Source organism: Phascolarctos cinereus, unplaced genomic scaffold (genome assembly GCF_003287225.1).
Source record: "Phascolarctos cinereus isolate Bilbo 61053 unplaced genomic scaffold, phaCin_HiC Scaffold_726;HRSCAF=1367, whole genome shotgun sequence".
Lineage (NCBI taxonomy): Eukaryota > Metazoa > Chordata > Mammalia > Diprotodontia > Phascolarctidae > Phascolarctos > Phascolarctos cinereus.
In genome coordinates, this window is record NW_027556098.1 from 124,367,157 (window position 1) to 124,391,090 (window position 23,934).

The 23,934-nt window shown below is 36.7% G+C and overlaps 1 protein-coding gene across 1 annotated transcript in view; it reads left to right on the top strand.

Moving 5' to 3' along the window:
* Positions 1–23,934, top strand: part of PPP2R3A (protein phosphatase 2 regulatory subunit B''alpha) — a 135,748-nt gene that overhangs the window by 69,694 nt on the left and 42,120 nt on the right. The window contains 3 exon segments of the mRNA XM_020986095.2: positions 1,255–1,329; positions 12,129–12,215; positions 21,825–21,981. Coding sequence (XP_020841754.1) covers positions 1,255–1,329; positions 12,129–12,215; positions 21,825–21,981 — 319 coding nt within the window.

Genomic DNA, 23,934 nt, shown 5'->3' on the forward strand with positions numbered 1-23,934 from the left:
ATAGTCATATGAAAAAAATACTCTAAATGAAATCAAATTAAACCTGAGGTACCACATCACACCTATCAAATTGCCCAACATGACAAAACAGGTAAATGATAAATATTGGAAAAGACGTGGGAAAATTTGAAAACTAATGCATTGTTGGTGGAGTTGTGAAATGATCCAACCATTTTGGAGAGCAATTTGGAACTATGCCCAAAGAGCTATAAAAATGTGCATACCCTTTAACCCAGCAATAGCACTTCTAGGGCTATATCCCAAAGAGATCATACAAATGGGAAAAGGACCCACATGTACAAAAATATTTATAGCAGCTCTTTTTGTGGTGGCAAAGAATTGGAAATTGAGAGGATGCCCCTCAGTTAGGGAATGGCTGAACAAGTTATGGTATATGAATGTAATGGAATACTATTGTGCTATAAGAAATGATGACCAGGCCGACTTCAGAAAAACCTGGAAGGACTTGTATGGTCTGATGCTGAGTGAAGTGAGCAGAACCAGAAGAATGTTGTACACAGTAACAGCCATGTTGTACAATGACTAATATTGATAGACTTAACCCTTCTCAGTAATACAAGGACCTAAGATATCTCCAAAGGCCTCATGATGGAAAATGCTATGCATATCCAAAGAAAGAGCTGTGGAGTTTGAATACAGATAGAAGCATACTATTTGCTATTTTGTTTTGTTTCCTCTTTCTTGTGGTTCCTCCTATTGGTTCTAATTCTTCCTTACAGTATGACTAATGTGAAAATATGTTTGATAAGAATGTATATTGCGTGCTGTCTTGGGGAGGGAGGGAGGGAAGGAAAAAGGAAGGGGGAGAAAAATTTTAAACTCAAAAGCTTATGGAAGTGATTGTTGATGATTCAAAATAAATTAATAAAAATTTAAAAAAAAAAAAGAATGCTGGACATGGAGTCAGGAACACCAGGGCTTGAATCCTGCCTCAGACAGTTATTGGTCCTGGGTGACCCTGAGCAAATCACTTACCATCTATCTCTAGCCTGTTTCCTTAGAAAGGGGCTGGATTTGATAGCTTCTTAAGGTCCATTCCCAATATAAGTCTGGGTGCTATGATCCTTATAATCAATGATTGTGTGGCCTGGGCCTTGCTCTATAAAACATGAAAATCACATTTTGATCTTGAAAATGCTGTTGATCACCAAAAACATCATCTAGCAACTTAGATTATTAAATGATGAGAGAAAAAGATGGTTTTTTTGCATTTTGCTTGGCTTGATCTTTCAGGATGTAGTGGATACCCACCCTGGCCTCACGTTCCTTAAGGATGCTCCAGAATTCCATTCCCGCTATATCACTACGGTAGGTTGGCTTCTCATTTTTTTTAACATTATCAACCAATATTTCAACCTTTAAGATCCTTCTAAAAAGGGTAACAAGCAACAGATATTCCAAGTGGGAATAAATTATACTATATGATTAAATCCATCACTTACTTTATCTCTGTTACCATTTTAAAATGTTCCCAGTACTTAAAAAAGTGTTCCATCTGCAGTGTGAAACTACTGCCAATATGAATGAGAAATCTCACTAAAATTGCCAGTGAATATTCTTAATTAATTTTTGCCCATCAAGTAGAGACAAATAGGCAAAATTGTGGGGTAGATCTCATGTTGTTCCCTAAATATTGATACTTCACTGAACTTAGGCATTGTTAAACAAGAAAGAAGAAGTTATTCAACAGGTCTGTCTAGAAAATGTTCTGACCAAGTCAAATAACATCTTCTCCATTAAGGTTTTTCAGAGCCTCCCAGCCAGAAGTGATCTCTCTTCCCTCATTATCTCTCCTGGTATTTCCTATGAACTTCTCCTAGGCACTTATATTCTATTATTACTATAGTTATTTGTGTACATATATTATCATCCCCAATAAGCGTCTTAAGGACAAGGTCTTATTCACCTTTATATCACCAGTGTTTAAGCACAATGGTTTGCACCTGGTAGGTGCTTTAAAAATGTTGGTTGTATTTCATTTAATTACTAAATGTTAGAGCAGAAAAGGTTAGTATGGATAAGTGTCATCCAGGGTAAGGACACTAATCATGCAAAAATGCATATTCAGGGGGCAACTAGATGGCGCAGTGAAATCAGGAGTACCTGAGTTCAAATCCGGCCTCAGACCAAACACTTGACACTTACTAGCAGTGTGACCCTGGGCAAGTCACTTACCCCAACTGCCTAAAAAGGAAAAAAAAGCATATTCAGAACTACATAGCACATTTTTATTACACTTTTCACTTTCACACAGATTTATTTTTTAGTGAATCAAGCATCTTCTGTATACTGACAAACATGATCCCCACCCCCAATTTAGTAAAAATGATAAAATATATAAACAAGTAACATTTAATTAATCAATTATTTTTAATTACAGATGAAGATGGGCATCAAGTTTCAGAGACAAAATAGGTGACCTCTGAGGACAGTGCTAAGAAAGGCACATGGCTTTAGTCCTATTTTGCAGACCATATTTGCCCAGATGGAAAAAGTCTTGATCTCCCTGCCAAACAATCTCCTTAGTCTTGAAAAGTTCACTTGCCTTCTTCATTAATTAGGTAGACTGTACTTGAAATATCTGGACTAAACTGATAGTTTTTCTTCTTTTTCATGTATATAAAACCATATCTGAGCCAAGAATGCTTTTCTTTTTTTTCTCTAGGAAATTTTAGGCATGCCCTAATGAATTTGATCCATTTCTGCCTGATGTAGAAATCTTTTCTATTATGTCCCTGAAAAAATGGTCATTCCCTGGATTCAGGAGGACCTGAGTTCAAATCTGGACTGAGACACATAACACTTACTATCTGTGTGACCCTGGGCAAGTCACTTAACCCTGTTGCCTAGCCAAAAAAAAGAAATGGTTATCCAGGCTCTGCTAAAATATTTTCTAGAGAAAAAGGACTACTACTTCACAAAAAAATCCATTCCTCTATTGAGCAGTTCTAGATGTTAAAAGGTTCTTTCTTTTATTGAGTCAAAGTGTGCCTCCCTATGACTCCCACCCACTAATATTAAGTAGCTCTGCCTTCCATAGAAGCAAAAAGCAAATTTATTCATTTTTCTTCCTTGGCACCTCTTCAGGTATTTTAATGCAGCTCTGGAATTTCTCTTTAATCTTCTTTTCTACAGGCTAGACCTCCTTTCACCTAGTTCACTGTTCTTATAGATATTCTTGTGCAGGCACGTTTGTTTATTGAGAGGCTTCCCCCTTTCTTTCTCACTGAGGTTATTTGACATTCAACATTCGACATTGTATAACCAAAATTGTATTTTTTTAAGAATCTCTTATTCCTCTTGAGCTGTATCCCCTTTTAAGAGTCTCATCTATCTTTTTTTCTGAAGTTTTTGAAATTTATTTTCCAAAGGTCTGTTAGATATGTGCTATAAAAATGTTATTTTTTTTCTCTTCCTCTACTTTGCCAAGTACTTGCACTTACCCACCTTATTGTGTAGCTGGTTTCCTTCCTCTTCTTAGAATCTTTTTCTTTCTAGGTATCTTCCTAGATTTTTTTCCATTCTAAGAACGATTTTCTCTCTTTAATAAGCCCTTTTACCCATTTCCTCCAGCAAGAAGGGCAACATGCATTTGCAGAAAGTATAAATTAAGATTTTTAGATAAAAGCACAAATATAGTATATAGCTGTTGGTTGTGGCAGCAGTCTCTTTGTCTTATTTACTAGTTTGTTAGGGTTTCCTAAACCTGTTTGCCAGAGTTCTTTTCCTGATCACAGAACTCTTGGGAAGGATCTTTAAAAGCCTGCCTGTCTCCCTGGTGTCCCTCAAGCTACTGCTCCCATCTCCCATGCTTCTAATACAAGCAGTCACCAACTAGCAGCTGTGGTTGGTATATCCTCCAAAAGTAATAATTCACTGTATTCCACTTAACCTTTTCCCACAGGCATTGTGCACTCCTGTTTTCAGTAGCTTCTGTTTTTCATATTAGTAATAGATTTTACCAGAATTTTTACTTTATTCATTAATCAGAGGAGAGCCACCTAAAATGCCACCTAAAGCAAAAAATCTAGAATAAGCAGAAAATCATTAATAGAAACAAAAGAAAATTTAGAATTTCCTTTTCTGGGATTTCCCAGTGAACTTCCAAATGAAGACATTACTTAGAGAAGACATTGTTAAATTATAGGAATACAGGGATATACTTTGTTCAAAAGAAACAAGTCTAAGAAATGAGGAAGGTAATAGTCCTGAATGTCAAGAAGAGAAACAACTGTTATAGAAATATGTAATTCTGAGCCTGAACGCATAATAGAGAGTGTTTGTGTTGAGAATACAAAGGATAATGGAAGTGTTGTGGTTGCAGAAAGATACTACAGACCACCTAGCTCTGTAGAGGATATGGATGGTGTTACCCTAGTGCAGATTACAAAATGGACACAGAGGTTAGCTGTAGCAGTGATGGGAAATTTCAACTATCCAACCATCACCTGGAAGTTTAATTCTCTTAAAGGCAGAGCATCTGAAAAATTCTCGACTTGCTGGCAGTTTCACCTCTCAGAATATAAAAGAAGCAGTAGATAAATTGCTAGTCTGTATTTCATTCTAATCAATAGGGAAGAATCAGTGAGTGGTGTAGAAGTGATGAAAACCTTGGGGAGGAGGGAGAGTGGGGACAATGCCCACATCATTTTGAAATTCATAATAGGAAAGAAACATTCTTTATAGTCAAACATATTTTAGATGTTAAACGGACTTCAAAAGGTTTAGAAAAGAGTTAAGTAGGATCCCAGTGCCCAGAGACTTTAAACAGAAAGAAGCAAGATAATGAAGTTCAGTGATTCCCAGAATCTGGAGACTAAGGAGTACAAGGCAAAGGCAAGGAAGGGGAGGAATTTAGAGTTATTTCCAGGAACCCACCTCATTAAATGGTTTGATATAAATAAGAAAGCACACCTCCATAAATAATGTTTTACATACATGTTTGACTTTTTAAAGTAATATGTACAGGGCAGCTACGTGGCACAGTGGATAAAGCTTTGGCCTTGGAATCAGGAAGACCTGATTTCAAATCCGGCCTCAGACACTTGAAACTTATCAGCTGTGTGACCCTGGGAAAGTCACTTAACCCCGATTGCCTCACCAAAAATAAATAAATAAATATGTACATGCTCTTGTGACAAATATTTTAAAGGATTACTGAGTTCATACTAGTTTGTATCATATTTTCTCAATCAGTAAATAACAGAGCAATTACTGCAATGTGGGCTTCTTCAAAAAAAACCTTATTTTAAAAAGATATTCTTATACTTAAAAAGTTTGGGAACCACTGGTATAGTAGAAAACATACTGGACTGAGATTCAGATGACTTCAGTTTGAGTGCCACCAGCTCTGTAACCACAGGCAAATCACTTAATCTCTTTGTGCCTTAATTTCCTCACCTGCTGAAAAAAGTTAATAGCATTAGCACTATTCAGTTCAAAAAATATCAGTTATCTACTTGTTGTATATGAGGTGCTGTATTAGCTGTTAGGTTACAAAAATAGATATGGTACAGACCCAGATCCTCAAGAAACTCTTTTAATAGTATAAAAGAATGTACATAAATTATTTTTAAGAAAGAGAACATGAAATAAGTACAAAGAAGAAGTCCAGATGAAGTACCATGAAAAATTTTAGACAGGACTATCAAACTCTCGGGGGTGGGGGGAGAGGAATGAGGGCTAAATGGAACTTTTCAACTGGAACCTAAAATAATGAGCCTCTAAGAGATGGAGATGATTCCAGATGTGAATGATGCTGTGTACAAAGACATAGATATAAGAGAAGACTGAGCAAGCATAGTAGACAGTGAAAAGTTCAGTTTGGCTGGAAGTAGAGTGGAGTAGAATGAGATGATGCTGCAAAGTCAAGGTTGGAACCAGATTTTTAATAATAAATAATTTGTACTTTGCTTGATGGTCAGAGGGGAGAGAGGAGATGATGGATATTATAAGAGGAATGTCAAAGTTTCTAATTAAAAGGAAATGGAACACTCATGGGTAATGATGAAATCCATTATATGTAACTGAGGAGGAATAAAGGAGTAGGTCACAGGATTTAAGAAGACTAAAGAATTAGGAACTTAAGGACTTAGAGAGAGCATCAGTAGGAATGTTGGAGTCCCTTGGAATAAAGGAAAGAGTTGTGGGGAAGAGAGAAAGATGGTGAACCAGGTACTGAATTTGCCAAGAAAAGAGAGAGGATGATATGGGGTATACAACCAGCTGCCATCATTACTGGGTGGAAAGTTTTTATTGTATTCAAATGAAGAGAGATTGATGAGTAATGAAAGCAAAGGGAGACTCTGGAAATGGTAATGGGGGGCAAGGAATAATCTGACTCCTTATCCAAGACCAACATATCCAGGGCTGTGAGAAAACATATAGCAAGTGCTAAAAAGAATGACAAGGGAAGCATTGTTGCCACAGGGAGGCCAGGTCTCAGAGCTGGTAGATGAAAGAAATGGGTCAAGAAAGAGTAGAGAGCAAAGTGAGACCATAATAAGATTAACCAACTAGGAGAATATGGAGCAATCTAAGAATAAAGTCATGATGTGGGCAAAAATAGGCATGACAGAAATAAGGGAGTGGAAAGACAAGAAAGGGGAGCTTCAGAGTTCAGAATTTTGTATGTTTTGGCATTATGATGAGGTATAGAGTGTTACTGTGGTAAATGAATAAAGTACAGATGAAATGGAATTCATAGGAGTTGAGGTATTAAAGAAACTGTAATTTCCCTCAGTAAAATTTGAGAGTAACAGAATGGACTAATAATCAGCAACAATGTGTTGCTTAGAGAAAACATAGAAAAGATAAAAGCCTGGCCTACAGTTTACCATGCCACTGCCAAATGGTGACAATCAAAAGCGTCACTAAATGGCATTAAGAAAAATCTAATTAAAACCCAAAACTAGTAAGTCTGATAAAGAAGGATGTTGTATTATACTAAAAGTTTCTAAAAGAAAATGAGAGTATATCAGTCCTTGTTATGTTCTTCAATAGATTTGTGATCTAATTCTTATGGCCATTGTCTTTCACCAAATAGGTCAAAACCTGTGCATGCTGCCTTATCCTGTGCGGGTCTTCTCCATGTCAAATAGTCCCCAAGAGGGCCCACTGACTACATGAAGGACCTGCTTTTAAATCTCTTGGGTACCAGCCAAATACGTGGGCCGTCCATTTATTATTCCTCACTCTTTGTGTACAACTGAGCCATCTCCTTTTCAGCTATCCATTTCACAGATATTTTTTCACCATTTCTCCTTGCTAATTCATCGGCGCCAGTAGGTAGCTTACCATGCACTCACCATGTATCTCTAAGTTACTTTTTAGGTGATCTGCAGTTTTGATCCCTTAGAGATTGTAATATTCCATGAAGCAGCATCTAGTTATCACAGTGGATGTAGCACTAGGCATGGAATCAAGAAGACCTGAGTTCAAATCCAGCCTCAGACCCTTACTGGTTATATGATTCTAGGCAAGTCATTTAATTTCTCTCATCCTCAGTCCCCTCATCTATAAAATGAAGGTAATAGTAGCACCTCCCTCCCAATGTTGTTATGAGGATCAAATGAGATAATCATGGTAAAGTGCTTGGCACATAGTGAATGTTATGTAAATGTTAGCTATTAATAATAATAATAATAACATATAAAAAGCTTTGCAAACTTTAAAGCACTGTTTAAATGCTAGCTATCAAGTGTTATTTGCTGCCATATGGCATCATCAAAAAAATAATAACTTGCTAAGAAAAAAAGTAGGGAGAAGCGTGGAGTAATTAAAAGAACTAAATAATTTCCCAAATTCCTTCCAACTCACATTCGTACTATTCAATTCTAGACCCAATTCATTGTTCAGCTACAATAACTGACCAAGATTTGCCATGTGTACTAATGAGCCAGCTTTATGGGTTGTCTGTCCAACTGCATATTATAGTCTAGATGGGCTCTTGACTTTTTTCATGCCATGGATCCCTTTGACACTCTGGGGAGGCATATGGACCCTTCTCAAAATAAAATTTTAAAAGCATAAAATAAAATACATAGGATTACAAAGGGAACCAATTACATCGAAATGCAATTGTCAAAGTGTTGTTTTTAAAAAAAAAAAAGTTCACAGACCACAGGCTAAGAAGACCTTTAAACAAGAGACAATATTCATCCACTTATTTTTTCCTCTGTAAATAGTTAGGTTTTGAGTGCTCATTTAGGAATCTCTGCATTATTCCAGGACTCTGATATAAGTACAATGTTAGTCTCAAAAACTACCTTTTATACAAAACTCTTCAAAATATTTTAGACTCTGTGCCTCCACTACAGTGGCAAACACCTTCAGCAATTCAGTTAATAATCAAGGTTTTTTATTTATTTTGTTACATGTACCAAGGAATCATGTATGATTTAACATATACCTTGGAGAACTCTCTTAAAGAAGCCTTTATGGTGGCATTTTGCACTAAGGAATCAAAGGCTTTTTTATGATCAACAGACAATAAGCACAACAAAATCTTTATGTTCTTTGCACCATATAATCACCTGTATGACTCTGAAAATGTGGTCTGCTATACAGTATTGTTTACAAAAGCCTACCCTCTCCCTTCTTATAGTTTCATCAAGGATACCCTCAGTATATATGTAGATTATTTTCATAAAGATTTAATACAAAAGTAAAAGTAGATATATAGGTCAGTCTTTTCTAATATTTTCTGGATTTTCAGTTGTCATAAAAAGAAACCCAAATTGGTCTAGAAACCACCTTAGCCAGCAAACCCATGTCTCCTTGCCAAATAGAGGGTTATAGCAGACGAGCAATACAGATTTAGAATATAAAGTCTTACAAAGCAGTGTAGCAAAAAACTGTGGACATTATCTACTTATAAAACAGTGAGAAGCTATTGAGAATAATCATGTTTAAAAAAAAGCTTCAAGAGAGACCCAGCTAGGTTGTCATCCAAAAATAAAGAATGAAATTGAAAAGACAACAACAAGCAAATGAAAAATGGAAATAATTATAGACTCCTAAACCAAAACTTTTTCACCATAAAGGCTGGAAGAACCACTCTAGTGGAAATATAATATCACAGTCCCAGATATGGTACATAAGGAAGAAGAAATTGTGTTTTAAAACAAAGTGGGGAAAATAGCTGAACTAGCCCAAGTAGACACAGAAGAGATCAGTATAGTTTTGCAGGCATTGAAGAAGGTAGCTGAAAAAGTGTGAGATACCTAAGATGTTGGGAAAAAATCTCAGCATTTATTTTTACCCAGGATTTAGTGACTGAAAAAATATAAATAACCTCTAACCTATATGCTCATTTTCCCACTTCTACCAAATTTTTATGAGAAGCTACACAAACATAAAGCACATCTTCCTTTGATGAATATACGAAAAGGAAATACAGACTTTTGCAAGCAATATTCTACAATAGACTATACTTTTACAATCATAAAATTAACTAAAAAGTATCCAGAATGCAAGATCCTACTGTGCTTAGTGTTTATTGGCCCACCCCCCCCAAAAAAATATCATTTGATTTAATAGAACAAAATTGCCTTTTAAATGCTCTTCCTCAACAATGTGTCGTATATATGTAGATGTATGCATTTAAGTATATATTGTTAAAATTATATAAGATTCCTTGAAAGATGTAAGATGGCTATTTTATTCAACAGCCCTATAGCTGTTAATATTAAACAAGGCATAAAACAGAGGTAAAAAATAATGTTTCCCAAAATGTTTGCCATTATCATTAGGCTGTCCAGTACTTGACCCAGATTCTCTTGTTCACAGATGATACAGTTAATCAAATATTGTTGAGCCTCCTAAATAAGATCCGTAATTACTTAAGAGTTTGGTCTGATTGTCCATGCAGAAAAAACAAGTAGATGAAGAATGCCTACTATTCTTTCTGTGATAGGTAATTGGATGAATAATCCATAAAGCAGGTTTATGAGTGCATATAACTTGGACAAACATTGCCATTATATAATGAAGTGATCCCATAATCGAATAGGAGGAAAAAAGTAGTCTGGATTACATTTGGTAAAATGCACAGTGCTTTTAATAAACTCAGGCTTTTCTCTGAAACAAATGTCTGTCTTTCCAACATCAACATATTTCTGGTTAAATAGCATTGTTGTGAATCACAGATTTCCACAATCTCCAAAGAATTAATGTTGTTAGTCGCCCAAAGAATAATGGAGAGGTGTTTGGTGAAGAGGCTTCAACGTATTACTGATGAGGAATTGCACAGAAGTGGCATCAAAGATGTCGTAAGGGAAATGAATGATGAGAGAGAGGGATAGCTTGATCATGTAGTAAGAGTGAGGGGTAACTAATTGACAGTTGGAATACTTTATCAGTATCTGTGCATTGACAGTAGATCAGAAAGGACACCCCTTCCCCCAGCATATTTGGTGGACCCCTGTAGAGGATTTATTTCAGGCAGCGGACAAGAATTTCACAGAACTAGCAGACACAGTTGGGTTTTTTATCTTCAGTGTGGAAAGCAGTACCTATACAGATGAAATCATTGATCATATGCTCATAATCTACCATTTTATTTAGGTAAGATTTTACAAATTAGTTTTTGTTCTAATGCAGTGTTGCCCTTGGTGTCTACATTTATCTTCTTATCACAGAGAAGTTATTTGCTAGCAAAGAAAGTTTCTAGGATATTTGGGGCTCTTCATTATGGTTACTGATTTACATTAAAGATTTATATAGGAAATGGTTACAGGCTGTGTCAATAGCTATTCTTTTATCCATTTCCCATTTTTGACATCTCTAGCTCGTTTAAATAAGTAATCTTAGAGTGCCTCAGTCACATACCATATCTTTTCATTCTTAGTTTTTCTTCTACTCTGACATTGTACAATGTGTCCCAAAAGTCCTAAAGCAGTACTAAGCATTAATAGCTTTTAATAGCTTAAAACTTCCGTAAGATTTAGGAGGCACCTTGTATTTGAACTTTGCTTTGTGGGATTATACCATCTCCTCTAACTTTACCTTCCTCCTTATTCCATACCTATCTAAAAAGAGGATTCCCATGATACCACAATGACCTGGGGTATAAGATTTAAATATGAGACCTTTGCCTATTAGGATAAAAATCATAGCACACAAGCAAATATAAAACTAATTAAATTGCTCTTATTTTCCCTGCAATTGTTAAGGCACTGCTTCTATTGAGTCAAATGGGAATCAGGTAGATTCAGTGGATAACAATTTTGCCCTAGAAAAAAATTGAAACAGGTGTGGTATCTTCCCACCTTCTTTATACCCTCCTTGTACCAACAAATACAACCCCAGATAACCCTCCTCTGAATCAATACTTTATCCCCAAACTCCTATCCAGTATTTTATATCTACTGATTCCTGATAAAAGACTAGATTATAACTACAATGTTGCTTAGGATTGTGATGAAGACTAGGCCTGTGATTTTATTAATAGAATAAATCACGGATGAAAAATGCTTGCAGCCAATGTAGGTTAGTACTTTATCTACAATTAAAAATCAGAGATATGTTGAGTACTGAGGGGTTAAGTGACTTGCCCAGGGTCACAGAGGCAGCACTTGAACCCGGGTCTTCCTGGGCCAGCCCTTTACTGCACCATGATACCTCTCATTGCTTAAAATGTTTAATTCTTATTAGGGAATCCACATTTTCATATAAAAGCATTCTTGAAGACTAGAAACCTAGCTGAATAATTCTTGAAGACTAGAAACCTAGCCCCCTTCATCTAGACTGCCACCTACTAATAAGTAATGTATGTTTGTTATCTCATCTTCCTCCCTACATTCATGACTCAGGCATGTAATACATGAATGATAGTCTAGAGCATTGAGATATATATATATATATAATAACATGGGAAAGATAAGCATGTAAATGGTATTGAATTCTTTATTCCCTCAGCAATATATATGATAGAAATATGTAATTTGGGAAAAGAGGAATCTGTACAAAAGTGTCATATTTAATATGACTAGAAATTACTTTGAATGTTTTAGTTAATTGATTTTTCCAGTTGGTTTAATTCCTAGGACAGCCTTTAATATTTAATTATGTATTTTATATTATCTTGCTTTCATTTTTGATCACAGGTTATTCAGAGAATATTCTACACAGTCAACAGATCCTGGAATGGCAAAATCACTTTGACGGAACTAAGGAAAAGCAACTTTTTGCAAGTATGCCAATGACTTATTGTCAGATTTAAAGAGCACATTATGTAGTAGCATATCTTCTTGGAAGCTTTTTATTTAATGGAAGATTCATTTTGATGCACACTCCTCTAGGCCTGCCTAGGGAAAAATGGCATCAAAATCTTTTTTGAGAAAGGATAAAGTCCATATTGTTGCTAGAACATTTTAACAAAGGAATCATAGGTTTAGAGTAATGCCCACTTATTGTAGTCTGTCAGTGAATGACCTTGCTTATTGTCTATAATACTGTCTATAAATAGTTAATAACTATGTGAAAATCAAAAACATAAGGGGATTATTCATATTATGGTAGAAAGAAAAATGAAACATATTATTGTAAATAAATATGCTAAATTAATCTTAGGTTGTAGTATGAACATAGCTTAACATAATTGTGTTCATTTCTGCATCTATAACAGATATGGCACACCACAGTCAGAAGTCTATGGTACATTCACATAAATATCTTTGTTTACACAATGAAACGCCAGTGTCATCATAATTAATTGAGTACTCACAAATTACATTGCTAAATGTTATGAAATCCAAAGGTATGCAGGAGCAGGGGGAGGCACTAATTGAGAATAGAAAAAAAAACAGTCCCTCAAAGATCCTATTAATAATTGAACTAAGAAAAATACATTTCTAATTAAAATATATGTACAGAAATATGGAAACATGCTTTGGGTATATACAGCTGACGTTGGACTAAGGGTAATTATACTCTCTTTTGCCTTAAAGAAGGTGTTTTAAAGGATATGCTTTGATAGAGCTATAGCTCACTAATGTCAATAATTCCTCAAACAATGCAGATAATAACCTATTAATACCTCGTGCCCGTAATTTCCCATAAAGCTTCTACAAGGGATCCTCCCAACATGGTAAGGGCCTTTCCTCTAGATTTCTTGACATTATTGCACATGGTTACCTATGATATACACAAGTTGTCCTTTAGTTATCTCTAGTTAGCACTGTGTTACCAGATGTTTCTAGCCAGAAACATCTCTGATAATATCCTTTATAATAATTCTCTGGCATAGTTCTTTGTTGATGATAAGCTGCGTCTTACACACAGTCCACTGTATGTTTCTCCATTGTCTTTTTGGTGATTATAGTATTACGTGATTCACCATCCATATTGCATCACCAGAAATATATTGATGTTAAAAAGACTGGGCCTTTGATTCAGGGGGAAGTTTAGGGTCATTGAAAACACTGCTCTCTTTTTTCTATTATATTCCTAGTACATTGTCTAGCTTCAGTATTTATACAAAATGCTACCTGTATGATCTATCTATTCAAATATGTAGAATAGTAAGAACTGTAACCATTCTCATTCACTTGATTTTTCCTGTGCAGAAGGTTAGGCTGAATTCTTTTGAGTGATTACAGATTACATTTAGCAGTTTCTGGATTTTAAAAAAGCAGCTCAGTGTCATTTGCAAGACCTCATCCTCTACAGTGAGTTCCTCTTCAATATGTACTCTGCCCTCTACATCCTTCATAACAGTGTCTAACTCCTTTAGTGAACATATACGTCCCAATTTTTTCGCCATGACTGTTACTTGATATTAATAATTTGAGGATCATCTGGAGTGTTTTTAAGGATTAGACTTGAAAGGACAATAGATGGACAAAAATCAAAAAGACCTGTCAAAAATTTTATAACAAAGTATTCTTCATCCATGACAGTAGAGCCACCAATCAACATCCACTCACATCTGTCTTCAATCTAGCCTAATCCTGGATCTCCAACTATGTTTTCTCACTATTCTGAATAATGTCTTTACATTGTAGGCAGGCTAATCTCAGAATCATAAAATCTCATAGATAGGAGAGACCTCAGAAGCCATCAGTCCAATGAGTACTTTACAGTATCCCCGACATTCAGCATTAGATTAAAACTTTTATTTAAAGTGAAGAAGATTATTGCTTATTAGGAAATTACAAAAGCGAGGAATTCAGAGAAATATGGAAAGATCTAGGGAGAAGATTCTGGGAAGATGGCAGAGTAGATCAGAAAATTCTAAGCTCTGTACATTTCCCCCACAAACAAGATAATATAGCACCTCAGGACAAATATAGAGCAGTGGTTCTCCTGGGACAATCACAGAAGATCTGAAGAAAAATCCCAGGATCCAGGTTCAGTCCCTATGAAGAGTACACACCTCCAGGCTGAAACAGCAAGAGGCAAGCTCTGGGGCTAACTGGGTTGGGAGATACCCTGAGCCCCAGGCACAGGAACTTTCACTTCCTAGTCAGTATCGAGACTCAGGCATCTGAGTCAGGGAGGATTGAGAGAACCTCTGCTAATAAGGAACACCAGACCTAGCTATGCTGCTGAGACCTGGCACTGGGCAAGAAGGAAACAGCACACACCTGACCAGTGCAGAAGCATTGGGGCCAGAAGCTGCTGGCTGTAGGCACTTAGAGGAGAATGGAATTCTTGGTTTTGCTTCCAAGCTAAAGGGGAGAACTGAAGAAGGACCTGAGGCCAGAGACAGCATTACCCAATGCCCAGGACTAGAGGTGATTACAAAAATAAGCTGCTACAAATAAAAAAAAAGATCAGGCAAAGGAGAAAGAATCCAACCATAGAAGGTTACTATGGGAATAGAGAAGACTGGGCAGAGGAGGACACTGAAGCAAAAAAAGCCTCTCCTGTCCCAAAGAGTAACTAACATCAAATGGTCACCTGCCCAAAGAGAACTCATAGAAAGATTTCAAAAATCAAGTGAGAGCAGTTGAGGAAAATTGTTTTAAAATATAAGAATAATCCAAGAAAAACAAGAAGATTATGAAAAGAAAGTCAACCAATTAGAAAAGGAGATCCTGAATATTAAGGAAGCAAATTACTCCTTGAACATTAGAACCGGGCAAGGGGAAGCCAGCAAAGTTATGAGACCAAGAAATAATAAAACAAAATATAAAGAATGAAAAAATAGAAGAGAATTTGAAGCATCTTAAGAAAAACAACTGATCTAAAGAACAGATCAAGAAGAGAAAACATAAGAATAATCAGACTGCCTGACAGTTGCAATCAAGAAAAGAATCAATACAATAATGCAAGAAATAATTAAAGAAAGTTGTCCTGAAGCATTAGAACAAGAGGGGAAAGTAGAAATAGAAAAACTCTCACCTGAAAGAGACTCTACAAGGAAAACCTACAGAAATATAATAGTCAAATTCCAAAACCCCCAGCTCAAGGATAAAATATTACAAGCAACAAGAAAAAAACAATTTAAATATGGCAGTGCCACAATTAGAATCACACAAGACCTTACAGCAGCGACGCTAAAATCCTACGGTCTTGGACCACTATATGTCAAAGAGCAAAAGAACTGGGGTTGTGACCAAAAGTATCATACCCAGCAAAGTTAAGCATAATCCTCAATGGGGGAGGGGGGGATATTTAATGAATTGTCAGACTTTCAGGATTTTGTTCACAAAAAAACCTGAACTTAATAAAAGATTTTAACATATAAGATCCAAGAGAAATATAAGGAATATATCAAAGACTAATTACAAGGGACTAAATACAGACAGACTGTTTACCTTTTATATGAGGAAATGTAAAACATATGTCTAAGATTGTTATTAGTATTTGAGTAGTTCGTAAAAAGGATGGGGGTAGACCTGAGTATGAAATTATTTTAAAAAGTAAAACCGTTTAGGAACAGGTAAAAAGAGGAATTATTTTATAAAAATGAGGTGTGAGCGGAAGAACTAACACAGAGGCATTAGATGGGGGAGGAGGACTGGTACTTCTGGAACCCTACTTTCATAGGGAATAGGTTTAAGAGGGAACAAAACATATATCTTTAGAAGGGTGTAAAAGTCTTCCAAATTCAGAAAGAAATAAAAGGCTTAAGGGGATAGGGAATGGGGAGAGGATAAGGGAGATTATTAGAGGGGAGGGTGAGGTGATGGGATATGGTGGGGTATGGGAAGATACGAGAGGGGTCCTTGGAAGGGAGGTAGGTTAAGTAATAGGAGGACAAGGTAGTGGGTAAATGTAAAGTAGAGGAGTCAGGAGGTATAAGAAATACGAGATACATAAACATAAAGATCAGGAGTAGAATTTATTAGGAAAAAAACAGCTAGTAATCATCTTAGACAAAGTTAAAGCTAAAAGAGATTTAATCATGAGAAAAATGGGGAAATTACACTATATGTCAGCATATTAATATTGTTTTAGACTGTTTAAAATAATCAGACAATATGAGGATGGAATATTGTTGTAGTATAGAAAATGACAAGTTGGTAGACTTAGAAAAATATGGAAAAACTTGGACTTATGAAGGAAGAGGTTATCCATCCTTAAGTAAACCATCATCAGAAGGGAACAGTCAGAAAGTAACAAGGGAAAATCGGGGGAGGGTGGGGCAGGACTGAAATTAACCAAAGATTTCAGGAAGGAGAACTCAAAGACCTTCAACATAACCAAATAAATCAACAGGAAAATCATTGACAGAAGGAAATTATAGTAAAAATAGTAAATTAATTCAGGCATCTATGAATAAATATTGCAAAACAAAGGAAAATGATCCAACACTTGATGAAACTGAGGCTCCTGTGGAATGAGAGAAGAGTGTAGAACCACAATATACTGTTCCTGAGTGGATCAAGGGAGAAATGAGAATTGTGAGAGCAGAATTTATGACCGGCACAGCAAAAAAAAAGGGGGAAATAGAAAAACTGGAATCTGAGATGGCAAGTCTCAACAAAGAATCAGAAGAAAGCAATAGATTGGGAGTGCAAATGCACAGAATTGAAGGACAACCTAAAAGAAGAGAATCAAAAAACATACCCTTTCATACCTTTAAATCAGAGACTCCATTACTGGGCTTATACCCCAAGGAAGCCATTGATAAGAAGCAAGTCCCTGTATACACCAAAATATTTATAGCAGCACTTTTTGTGATCACTGAGAACTGGAAACGAAGTAGATGTCCACCCACTGGGTATTGGCTAAACAAAGAGTGGTACATGAATGTGATGAAATATTACTGTGTTGTAAGAAATGATGCACAGTAACAGCACCATTGTGCAATGACTAACTTGACTGTCCTCAGCAATGCAAGGATCTAAGACATCTCCAAAAGACTCATGATAGAAAATGCTATCCACATCCAGAGAAAGAACTATGGAGTCTGAATGCAGATTGAAGCATACTATGTGCTCTCTTTTTTGTTTGTTTGTTTCTTCTTTCTAATGCTTTCTCCCATTGGTTCTAATCCTTCTTTACAACATGACTAATGTGAAAATATGTTTAATATGAATGTATATGTAGAGACTATATCAGATTTCACCCTATCTTAGGGAAGGGGAAGGAGGGGGAGAAAATTTAGAAATCAAAATCTTATGGAAGTAAATGTTAAAAACTAAAAATAAATAAAAATAAATTATGTATGTGATGAATATAGAGAAGTATGAAAATATGTATGTGAACTTCTGCAGAGTGAAATAAGCAAAGAAAACAATATACGTAGTACATCCCCTTTCCATATTCTACTCTACTCCTTTTGCCCTTTCTTTTCTTTCCTCCATTAAAGCCATCAGAAGAGAACAATTCATCCCTGAGACTTCTCTTTTTCTTATTTAACTCCCTAACTGCCCTTTGAAGACATTACGGTTCAGAAGGAACATTTATTTCTTCTCCCTTTATTAGAATGTTGGTACTGCATCATCATATAATTCCTTTCAGTTGCTCAAATAAATTTACCTTTCTAGGTTTCTCTGGTCTCTCATGTTTATATTTCAAAGTTCCTATTGAGCTCTGGTATTTTCATAAGAAATACTTGCAACGGGGATATGGCACATCTCCACATGGAGGACACCAGGGAGAAGCTGGCATCTCTCCATGTGGAGGAAGCTAGGGAGCTACTTCTGAAAGACTCACAAAAACACATGAGGGAAGTGTCTTGGAGGGACAGACTGTGAAACCTGCATAGACATTCTGTAACTGGTTCTGATCAGCTACCATTGTGATAAAGAGGAGGCTCTTTGGCTATGGAGCCATTCCAAAAAAGGCATGTCATTTTTTTTCTCTCTTTAATAATTTTTTCTGGGTACTTACATAGTCCTTAAGGAAAATCCAGTTTTTCTTGGTGTCTCTGTTTCTAATTGTGGAATTATTCTCTCCTTCTAGGTTAAATTTTTAGGTTATCTGTGGATTTATAATGGGGTTTTTTTCAGTTTTTGTTTTTGCTTTTTTGGAGGCTAGGCAGTGGGGTTAAATGACTTGCCCAGGGTCACACAGCTAGTAAGTGTTACGTGTCTGAGGCTGGATTTGACCTCAGGTCCTCTTGACTCCAGGGCTGGTGCTCTATCCAGTGTGCCACCTAGCTGCGCTTACAATGATTTTTTTTATCGTTGCCAATGTCTTTTTTAGTTTACTCATATCTCCCAACCTTAGTTCTTAAATTAAGACTTTGTGCCAGGGCGAGACTCCACCTTAAGTCTTGAGAGAGTTAACTCTGTTTGGTCTTCACATGGGTGGTGACCTGAGTTCCTCTGCTGAGCTCTGCCTCCCATGGTTATGCTCCCTTTTTTCTGTGAGGTTCAGAGTGCTTGATTTTCAGAGCTCTCTATGGTGTTAGGGGCCTTGGAGCCCCCGGGCCAGAAGGGTCCTAATACCAACACTGAAGTACAATACTAGTTGTTGCTGTTCTTGACGGCTTCCAATGTCCAAGGTATCAATTTCTGACTTCCCCTGAGTCTTTCTTAAAGGAGCCTTCCCTTCATAAACTCCCTCCAGATACAGAGCCTTGAAGTCTCCAGGCTGTCGCTAGGTTGCTTTTCTCAAGACTGCTATCTGATTTGCGTGGCATGGCACTGACTTTTCTGTCAAGCCTCTTTTCCATCGTCACTGGATTTCTAACTGATTTTTTTTCTGCAGTTCTGTCATGAATGAAGTTACTTAACTATATTTTCTCGTTGAATTTCTTGATGATTATTCAGTCTAGTGCTATTTTTAGGTTTCTGCTGGGGAAGATATTGTGGTACCTGGGCTTCCTGCCTCCATTCAGACAGACATCTTCCCTGATCCATCTCATTAGAAGGGACATGATGTTATAATTTGTCAGTTCCATGTGCATTTATTTAGCAACTGCTGTGCACCAGATCCTATGCTAGGTGTTGAGGCTACAAAGAAAAAAAAAAAGAAACAGTCCCTGTTCTCAAGGACCTTCTATTCTCCAGGGTGAGAATATGTGTACATAGATAAATAAATACAAAATGTATGCAGAGAAAATAAAGAGCAGTTAGAGGAAGGGCACTAACAGCTCAGAGACCTAATCATGGAATTTGAGAGTTGGGAGGAACTGCAGCAGCTAGCAAGTCCAGACCATACCAAAAGGACTTCCTGTTCCAATATCTGGCTAATGGTCATCTGGTCTTTACTTGCAGACCCCCCAGCCGAGGGGAACCTACTATCTCCTAAGAAGCTTTCCTGATATCAAATCTAAATTTGCCTCCTTGCAGCTTTCACCCATCACTCCTGGCTGGCCCTGCCCTCTAGGCCAAGCAGAACAAATCTAATCCTTTCAGATAATTAAAGACAGCTATCATATTCCTACTGAGTTGCCTCTTCTCCAGGCTAAACATACCCTGTTCCTTCAGTTTTCATTTGACATAAAACCAAGGCCCTTTATCACCCAGGTTTTCCTTCTATGGATACTCTCTAGCTTATCAATGACGTTCCTAAATCATCATTTCCAAAATCAAACACAGTACCCCAGATGGGGACTGTTAGAAGCAGGGTACAGTTCCCTGTTCCTAGAAGCTGTGCCTCTCTTAATGTAGCCGAAGGTGACATGAGCTTTGTTAGCTGCTGTACCATATGGTTCAGTTCTGTTGCTTATAATCCATTAAAGTTCCCCAGAGCCATACTTATACTTCTGTGACAAAAAAAAAAAACCATCTCACCCCCTAAAAAGATCACAAGTTCCCTAATAGAAAAACCCTGGAGCAGCTAAGTGGCACAGTGAAGAGAGCACCGGCCCTCAAATCAGGAGGACCTGAGTCTTTCTTATAGGAGCCTTCCCTTCATAAACTCAGGAGGTTTAAATCTGGTCTCAGACTGCACACTTGACACTTACTAGCTGTGTGACCCTAAGCAAGTCACTTAACCCCAATTGCCTCACCAAAAAAAAAAAGAGAGAGAGAGAAAAGAAGAAAAAAAACCCTTAAAATGGAAACCAGCCAAACTAAACACCCCTGATAACAGGTCTTTTCTTTAAAAAAAATTAGGCACCTTTCCCACCTAACAAATGGATCTCTCTCTCTCTCTCTCTCTCTCTCTCTCTCTCTCTCTCTCTCTCTCTCTCTCTCTCTCTCTCTCTCTCAGTTCTTGTCCACATGTACTGTCACCCTACATAGACTCTCCAGGAAGCACCAAAGTATGTCCTGATCGAGCACTGGAATCAAGCCTATGAGTTCCTGAACTTCAAATAGGGATTGCTCAGGTTTAGGAAGTACACAGACTTTTCTGAGGAGGGGCAGCAGCAGTGTAGATGGAGGTTGAGGGGGTGGGGAGCAGGAATTGAAAAATTTCCCAAAGAAAAAGCTTTAAGGTCCCAATCACAAAGCAAATGTCATCTCAGTCTGCACTTTCCAGGTCCAACAGCCTTCTTATCCTGTTTACTCTGAAAATGTGTATTGTCCATCTGAGGTGACTGCTCATTTTGGTGACTACTATACATGTACAGACCTGGAGGTGGGGCAGGGCAAGGCCAGCTAGGTGGCACAGTGGATAGAGTGCCAGGCTTGGAATCAGGAAGACTCATCTTCCTGAGTTCAAATATGGCCTCATACACTTAAGCTGTGTGACCCTGGGCAAGTCATTTAACCCTGTTTGCCTCAGTTTCCTTAGGTGTAAAATAAGCTAGAGAAGGAAATGGCAAATCACTGTAGTATCTTTGCAAAGAAATCCCCAAATGGGGTCATGAAGAGTCAGAAACAACTGAACAGAAGGGGTGAACCGGTGAGCAGGGCTGTCCCTTCTCCCATCTATCCTTCACACTCTGGTCTGAATGTATTCCTCTCATTGTGTCATTCTTCTACTCAGAAACTCTCTCCACTGTCTACACTGGTGATACAGAGTCAGAAAAGTTTGGCATAGTGCTCCCTTCCCTCTCACATAATGACTTCCTTTGACATATAGACACTCCCGTAGGCTCTGAAAAGTGGTGTCAAAATGAAAGGGGTCTGTTTTAGATCTAGATTATAACTTGTTGAGAACAAGATTGGTGTTATTTTTCACTTTTGTATCCCCTGAACCTAAAAAAGTCCTTAGCACATAGTAGGTATTATACACTACTGATACAAAATTTGTTAAAATAGCTATTTTCTTAATCTTCATAAAAATATCAAATTGTAATAGCTCCTACTTCACGGGGTTATTGTGAGGATCAAACCAAGAGAATGTATATACAACCCTTTGCAAACCTTAAAACACTATAAAAATGTGAATTATTATAAAGTCACTATAATAAAAAATTGTCATGAGGTCTTCAGGCTTTTCCTATATTGACTAAAGCTTCTATTTCATTATTTTACAATAAATTTTTCCTTCTGTTCATATAATTTCAGACGTTAGCCCTTTTGGAAGAAGAAGAAGACATAAATCAAATCACAGATTACTTCTCCTATGAACACTTCTATGTCATTTACTGTAAATTCTGGGAACTAGACAGTGATCATGACCTCTATATCAACCAAACTGATCTATCCAGGTACAATGACCAGGGTAAGTTGTTCTGCTAATCGTACCTGTATTGATCATATTTTAGTACACGTACTGCCAAATTAGGCGCAGGATTATTGGTTCTCAAGATGAATACTGCAGTTAATAAAATCTTACTCATTCTATTAGTTGGAACATCCATTTCTTCATGGAAAAATCTAATGAACTGGTTATTTTAGAATAGAAAATGTAAAAGTTTAAAGAAGTGAGATTATTTTGTTCAGAGTTTATTTTTAATGTGCTGATTTTAGTGGGGGTTTTTTCATCACTGTCATTTTCCAATAATGCTCCTCCCTTGGAACCCCACCTTGTAATAGGGAAACATTTAAGAAACAAACCTACCAGTCAAACATATCTAACAGCATATGCAGCATTCTCCAACTGCAGTCTATCTCCTGTTTATTGAGAGGAGGGAATTATGCTTCATCAAACCTCTGGACCTAGTCATTGGGTTATCCATAATTCTTGTGACATTTAGTGTTCTTTAAAATGTTTTGTTGATGTTTTTTAAAATATCTTTGTTGCTCCTGGTATCCTCCTATACCCTAGCAGAAACCTCCACTGTTACAAACAAGTATAATTAAGCAAAATAATCTAAAACATTTTCCGTGTCTGACAACATATGCTTCATTCCATTTCCAGAGTCTACTACTTCTCTACCAAGGAGAGAGATGTTCCATGTTAAATCCTCTAGAGTTAAGGTTGATCATTGCCCTGAACAGAGTTCTGATATCTTTTTTAGTGTTGTTTTTTACTTCCCATCATTGTGCGTATTGTCCTCTTAGTTTTGCTTTCTTTGTTCTGTATTAGCTCATACATGTCTCTCCAAGGCTCCCTGAGTTCCTCATGTTTGTCATTTCTTATGCCACAGTAACAAGCCATTACACATCCCACAATTTGTTAAGCTATTCCATAATTCACGGCACCTACTTTGTTTCAATTTTTTTTGTTCCTGCTTATATTAATATTGTGGTAGATATGGAAATGTCTTCCACTGTCTTTGATCTCCTCAGAGTATATGACCAGCAGAGAATGATGTTGAATCAAATGTCGAACATTTTGGGTATTTTTTCAGTGAGATTCCAAATTGTTTTCCAGAATGGCATGACCAGTTTACAATTCTACCAGCAGTGCCTTTGTGTGTCTATCTTCCCACAGTTACTCTAACATTGACGATTTATGTCTTTTATTATCTTTGCTAATTTGATGTTTTAGTGAAACTTCAGAGTGATTTTAATTTGCATTCATCTTATTATTAGTGATTTGCAGCATTTTTTTTGTTTGTTGCCAGTTTACATTTCTTCTTTTGAAAACTATTTACAATAATTTTACACAGTAACAGCAATATTGTAAAGATAACTATGAAAGACTTAGTAACTCTGATCAGTACAATGATCCATCACAATTCCCACCTCATAATGAAAAATACTATCTACATCCACATGGAGAACTGATCCACTTAGAATGTAGATTAAAGCATTTTTTTCTTTCTTTTTTTCGTTGTTTTTGTTTTGTTTTGTTTTTCCAGAATGTGGTTAATGCAGAAATTAGTTTTGTGTGTCTTCATATTTGTAATGAGTTTTATCTTGCCTTCTCAATAGATGGGAGAGGGAATGGAGAGGGGAGAAATCAGTAAAGAAAAAATGAAAATTGTACATAGCCATTGACCACTTCTCCATTGAAAGAATAGCATTTGGTCTTGAGTCAGTTCCTTCTATAGTTTAGATTTTTTTTCCCCTTGATGGTTTCTCTTCTTATTCTAACTATACTGATTTTATGTGTATGAAAACTATTAATTTTTTGTAATTGAAATGGACTATCTTTTACAATCCCCTCAAGTCCTTACTTAGTTAAAAAATTCCACCTGTAACCACAGATCTTATTCCAGCTCTCACTTTTTATGGTATCTTTTATCTAAGTGGGGGTTATTATCATTATCATATAGTGTAAATTTAT